Source organism: Chiloscyllium punctatum, chromosome 10 (genome assembly GCF_047496795.1).
Source record: "Chiloscyllium punctatum isolate Juve2018m chromosome 10, sChiPun1.3, whole genome shotgun sequence".
NCBI lineage: Eukaryota > Metazoa > Chordata > Chondrichthyes > Orectolobiformes > Hemiscylliidae > Chiloscyllium > Chiloscyllium punctatum.
The window spans coordinates 75,485,818-75,491,817 of record NC_092748.1 but is presented as its reverse complement, the minus strand read 5'-3'; the positions used below and the strand labels follow the sequence as shown (position 1 = coordinate 75,491,817).

Below are 6,000 nucleotides of genomic sequence, written 5' to 3'. Positions count from 1 at the left end.
ATAGAGCCTGATAGTGGCAGAGGTTATGATCTAAAGTTGTTGAGCTCAAAGTTGAGTCAAGAAGGCTGTGACATGCGAAGTCAAATGATAAGATGCTGTTCCATGTGTTTGTGTTGTGCTTCACTGAAATGCTGTATCAGGCTGTGGATAGACAAGTTAGTAAATAGAGAATGAAAATAAAATACAGGAGCTTAAGATTGTATTTGCATCAATAACTTCTGGATGAATTGGTCTTGGTTTAGCACTCCAGACTCTCTTCATGTACTATATTGAGATGCGTTTTTCACTGTCCCTTTGCAAGTTTTCAATTATCAATATAAAGTAGAACAGTGTGTCAGAAAGGTGTAATTATCAAAATAGTATCACATCTGAACAGAAGCCAATGTCATGCTGATGTAATTAGTGATGTATGAAGGTTTAAAGTTCATTAATGTTGCTGATGTATTTTATTGCACCCATCTAAATTAATGTTCTTACCACACGACAAGAGCAGCTTTGTCACGTTTATCGCCGTGCAGCAAACAAGTCTTCAGCTGAAAATTAAAGTACATTGTGTGGAAAGATGTTTTCACTAACATCAACCTACTCTTTAAGAAATATCCTTCTTTGTGGAATTCTTATCCTTTTATACAATGCTGAATGTGGGACCGGTAAGAAGTGAACGTTTCAAATGAAAATATGTAAGAATGTTTCATGTTCTAGTCCATGAGAATATAATGAGTAATGAAATGATAAAAGTCTTAGAAATTATTCTACCTTATAAATATACAAGAAACTATAACTGGTGCTATATTTAAATCTGTTATGATACAGTAGTTGGATCTTATTTAAATAACTTGGCACAAGTGAAGTTGTCTAATAGCTATCTGGTTATTTGAAGGTTAAAAATTGTGTAATTCATCTTAAAATGGTGTGAAAGTGTTTTAATTTGTGCCGATGAATTTTAAAGGAGGATGGTTTACCTGCCTTTCTGACTGAAAGGTCCTTTGAAATCTTTTTAACTTGGTTCTAGCTCTGATCCATTTTCTTTTCCTCTTCCAACGGATTACCAAACCACTGAACCGTGCTCCGGCGAAGCTGTTCTCATACCTTTTTTAACTAACCCTTTAACAGTGCATACTTACATTCACAGTTTACAACTAGCTTTATGTGGCAAAATTACATTGAGTAAAACACAGAAAAGAACTCCTTTGGGCCACTAAAATACACTGAATGCAATCAATACAACACTGAAATTGAAGGAACGGCATAATAAATTGAGGTTTAAAATAATCTTTTTGGTACTAGGAAATTTTAAAAGAGGTTTCAAGCCAATGATTAGTGAAATACACGTTAATTTCTATGTTATCAAATGCTAAATATGATTGAACAGCATATTGAAACTCAATTTAAAACTAAAAGATGTTTTTCATTAGCGTATTCACTGACAGATATAAATGGGTTTTTCTCATATTGGTTGACTGTTGCAAGTGAAATGCTGTGAGGATCGATGCTCTGTCCCAGCTGTTCACAATCTATATTATCAATGATTTGGATCTGAGGAAAATTGTAATATTTCCGAGTTTGCAAACAATACAAAACATGGCAGGGGTGTGAGTTGGAGAGAATGCGGAAAGGCTTCAAGTGGGTTTAGACAGGCTGAGTGACTGGGCAAGAATATGGCAGATTTAATATATTGTGGATAGTAATGAAATCATTCATTTTTGTGAGAGGAATGAAGATTCAGATCACTTCTTAAATGGTGAGAGATTGTAAAGTGCTGATGTCCATTGGACCCAAGACACCCTGGTTCATAAGTTACTGACAACCAGACCAATTGCAGTTTCGACAGTGAGCAAGGTATTGCTTCTTGCATGAAAAGCATAGGTTCATGGCAGTCATCTACTTGGAGACCGAGATCGAATGTCCAGGCAGGCTATTGACTCAGTCTGACATCTTGCTCTCCCTCTGGATTCAAACAGCCACTTACCGAGAATTCCATAATTGTATATTTAAGTGATTCAACCAGCTCAGATTTCAGTCTGGTGGCAAAGCTAGGCATTTCAGGTGTTGATTAAGACACCTCAGCAGTCTAACTAGAATATTGTTAGGTGTGACGCATCCATTAGCATTTTCAGGGCAAAGTGATTGGATAACTATACAATTTCTTTATTAATTCATGGGACATGGGTGACAAACATGATTAGACTCCCTACAGTGTGGAAACAGGCCATTTGGTCCAACAAATCCATACCAAACCTTCAATGAGTAACCCACCCAGATCTATTTCCCTACACTAGCCCCTGACTAATGCACCTAACACTATGGGCAATTTAGCATGGCAAATTTACCTGACCTGCACGTCTTTGGATTGTGAGAGGAAGCCTACGCAGAAGGAAGAATGTGCAAACTCCACACAGTCGCCCAACGTGGAAATCCGACACGGGTCCCTGGCACTGGGAGGCAGCAGTGCTAACCACTGAGTTATCGTGCTGCCCGTATATCACCCATCCCTAGTTGCTCTTGAAAAGATGGTGGCGAGCTGCCTTCTCCAACTGCTGCAGTCCATTTGAAGTATGTACACACATAATACATATAATATTATACCAGGAGAGGATTCTAAGGTTTTGACAGAGAAGGAATGATGATAATTTTTCCGATTCAGGATGATAAGTGATTTGGGGAGGGGAACTTGCATCTCAGGATGATAAGTGATTTGGATGGGTTCCCACATATCTGCTGCCCTTGTTCTTCTAAATGATCATGATCATTGGTTTGAAGGTGCTGTTTGAGGAGCCTTGGTGAATTTCTGCATTGCAAATGCTACTTAATGTTGCAGCTGAGCATCAGTGGTGGAGGGTTTGAATGTTTGTGGATGTAATGCCCATCAAGCAGATCTTTTGTTCTGGATGGTATCAAGTTCTTAAGTATCTTCGGAGTTAAACTTATCTAGGCCAGTAGGGCAGAGCACCGTATTACTGAATTGTCTCTTGTAGATGGTGGAAAAGCTTTGAAAAATCAAAAAGTGATTGACTCTCTGTAGGATTCCTAGCCTCTGACCTGCTTTTGTAGCCATTGTGTTTGTATAGCTAGTCTAGTTCAGTTTCTGATCAATGGTAACCTCAGCATGTGGGGAAATCATTGATGAAAACATCTTTGAATGTCAAGGGACAATGGTTAGACTCTGTCATTGCTTGGCATTTTGTGTTGCAAAAGGACTTTCTGCTACCGAAAACATAACTAATATGTTCATATTAATACACGTGCTTCCCCTTCTCTGGCCAAATCAGAATATTCTCCAGATCTTGATGCTTTTCAACATAAACTGCTTCAGTAATGAAGGAGTCGTGAATTGTATAATCATTGGCACAAACATTCCCAGTTCTAACCTTGCAGTAGAAGGATAATAATTGATGGACTGACTGAAGCCAGTTGGGCAGAAGTGAGGACTGCAGATGCTGGAGATCAGAGACTAGATTAGAATGGTGCTGGAAAAGCACAGAAGGTCAGGCAGCATCCGAGGAGCAGGAAAATCAATGTTCCGGGCAAAAGCCCTTCATCAGGAATGGGGGCAGGGAGCCTCCAGGGTGGAGGGATAAATGGGGGGTAGGGGCTGGGCTGGGGTGAAGGTAGCAAAGAGTACAATAGGTGAATGGGGGTTACCCCAATTCCTAACATCCAGCTCAGCACTGTCCTCATGACCTGTCCTACCTGCCATTCACCCTCTGACTTATCACCTTCATCCCCACCCTGATCCACCTATTGTACTCTTTGCTACCTTCTCCCCCAGCACCACCATCCCCCCCCCCATCCCCCCACCCACACCCCACGTCGTTTATCTCTCCACCCTGGAGGCTCCCTACCTCCATTCCTAATGAAGGGCTCTTGTCCAAAATGTTGATTTTCCTGCTCTTCAGATGCTGCCTGACCTGTTGTGCTTTTCGAGCACAACTCTAATGAAGACGTTGGGCCTAGAACACCATGCTGAGAAACTCCTAGAGGGATGTCTTTGACTGGACATGATTTATGACCTTAGCAAAAAAGTCACTGGTGACTCATATGATACACATGTGGGCAACAGACTGGCATATTGTGGTTCCTTTTGTCCTTCAACATAAACTCATTAATCACTTGGGCACTACAGAAAGGCACAACAGTAATCATGAGAGGTCGTAATCTAGATATTGACAAGAGAAAGTTGACCAGGTATATAAAAACAGATTATAAAAGTTTCTATAAAAAGTTAAATTTAAAAAAATTCACAAAGTAAGCATTGGTTCTATTGAAAGTGAGCCTGCAAGGAGATAAGGGAACAATATTGGTATTGTGGCTTGACTAGTAATCCAGACACTGAGGTAATGCTTTTGAGACTGATTCGAATCTGACCGCAGCAGACGGTGAAATGTGAATTCAATGAAAATTTGGAATTATATGTGTTACAACATGGGGTAAACCCCTCTGCTAATTTAAATCAGCAGCACAGAAAAGATTCACCCCGTGCTGTAATTTGTCAAAATTAAAGAGGCAAAGAACTACCCCAAAAGTCACTATTTAAAGTAAAAATTGACAACTTTTTTAAAAAATCTAACAGAAAATATTAACTAACAACTCCTTTCTCTTAAACCTATCTTTTACCTTCCCCTCTACAATACTAGTCTGATTAAAAAAATCCCAATTATGATTTACAGAAAAAAAATCACGTTTCAAAACCACTCAGCTTTGCTGAGTTTTCTCTGTAGATTTTTCTCTTCAGGACAGTTTTGATGTTTTCTCTGCACAAGTACCTTCTCCAGACAAATACCTCTCGGAGAGCTCTTACTAGCAGCCTATATCTGTTGGTCTTTTGGCTAACAAGCCACCAGAAAGGAAAAAATAAAGAATTAAACTGGATGGGCCATCTGGCATCAACTCAGGCACTGGAAACAGCAATGCCAAGCACCAATTTGTGGGGCAACATTATATGCAAAGGGAGGCATGACTTTTATTCTGTAAATCATAATCGGGATTTTTTTATCAGACTAGTATTGTAGAGGGGAAGGTAAAAGATAGGTTTAAGAGAAAGGAGTTGTTAATAGTTGTTAGTTAATATTCTCTGTTAGACTTTTAAAAAAAATTGTCTACATCTCGTCTACATCCCGCACCTCCGCCCTCAGACCCCACCCCTCCAACCGTAACAAGGACAGAACGCCCCTGGTGCTCCCTACCAACCTTCGCATAAACCAAATCATCCGCCAACATTTCCGCCACCTCCAAACAGACCCCACTACCAGGGATATATTTCCCTCCCCACCCTTTCCGCCTTCCGCAAAGACCGTTCCCTCCGCGACTACCTGGTTAGGTCCACGCCCCCCAACAACCCACCCTCCAATCCTGGCACTTGCCCCTGCCACCGCAGGAACTGTAAAACCTGCGCCCACACCTCCTCCCTCACCTCTATCCAAGGCCCTAAAGGAGCCTTCCACATTCATCAAAGTTTTACTTGCACATCCACTAATATCATTTATTGTATCCGTTGCTCCCGATGCGGTCTCCTCTACATTGGGGAGACTGGGTGCCTCCTAGCAGAGCGCTTTAGGGAACATCTCCGGGACACCCGCACCAATCAACCACACCGCCCCGTGCCCCAACATTTCAACTCCCCCTCCCACTCTGCCGAGGACATGGAGGTCCTGGGCCTCCTTCACCGCCGCTCCCTCACCACCAGACGCCTGGAGGAAGAACGCCTCATCTTCCGCCTCGGAACAGTTCAACCCCAAGGCATCAATGTGGACTTCAACAGTTTCCTCATTTCCCCTTCCCCCACCTCACCCTAGTTCTAAACTTCCAGCTCAGTAACTGTCTCCATGACTTGTCCAGACTTGTCTACCTGCCTATCTTCTTTTCCACCTATCCACTCCACCCTCTCCTCCTTGACCTATCACCTTCATCCCCTCCCCCACTCACCCATTGTACTCTATGCTACTTTCTCCCCACCCCCACCCTCCTCTAGCTTATCTCTCCACGCTTCAGGCTCACTGCCTT

The 6,000-nt window shown here is 41.9% G+C and overlaps 1 protein-coding gene across 25 annotated transcripts in view; it reads left to right on the top strand.

Moving 5' to 3' along the window:
* The first annotated feature begins 529 nt into the window (after nt 1-529).
* LOC140482304 (mucin-13-like) overlaps nt 530-6,000 on the top strand; it is a 91,097-nt gene continuing 85,626 nt past the window's right edge. For 15 of the 25 annotated variants that reach the window (XM_072579564.1, XM_072579565.1, XM_072579560.1 and 12 more), the window contains exon 1: nt 531-650. In XM_072579564.1, the coding sequence (XP_072435665.1) occupies nt 563-650 (88 nt within the window). In that variant the 5' untranslated portion in view covers nt 531-562. Of the gene's footprint in view, nt 651-6,000 lie in introns of all 25 variants that reach the window. The other 10 variants (XM_072579567.1, XM_072579554.1, XM_072579570.1 and 7 more) reach the window with 2 other exon arrangements.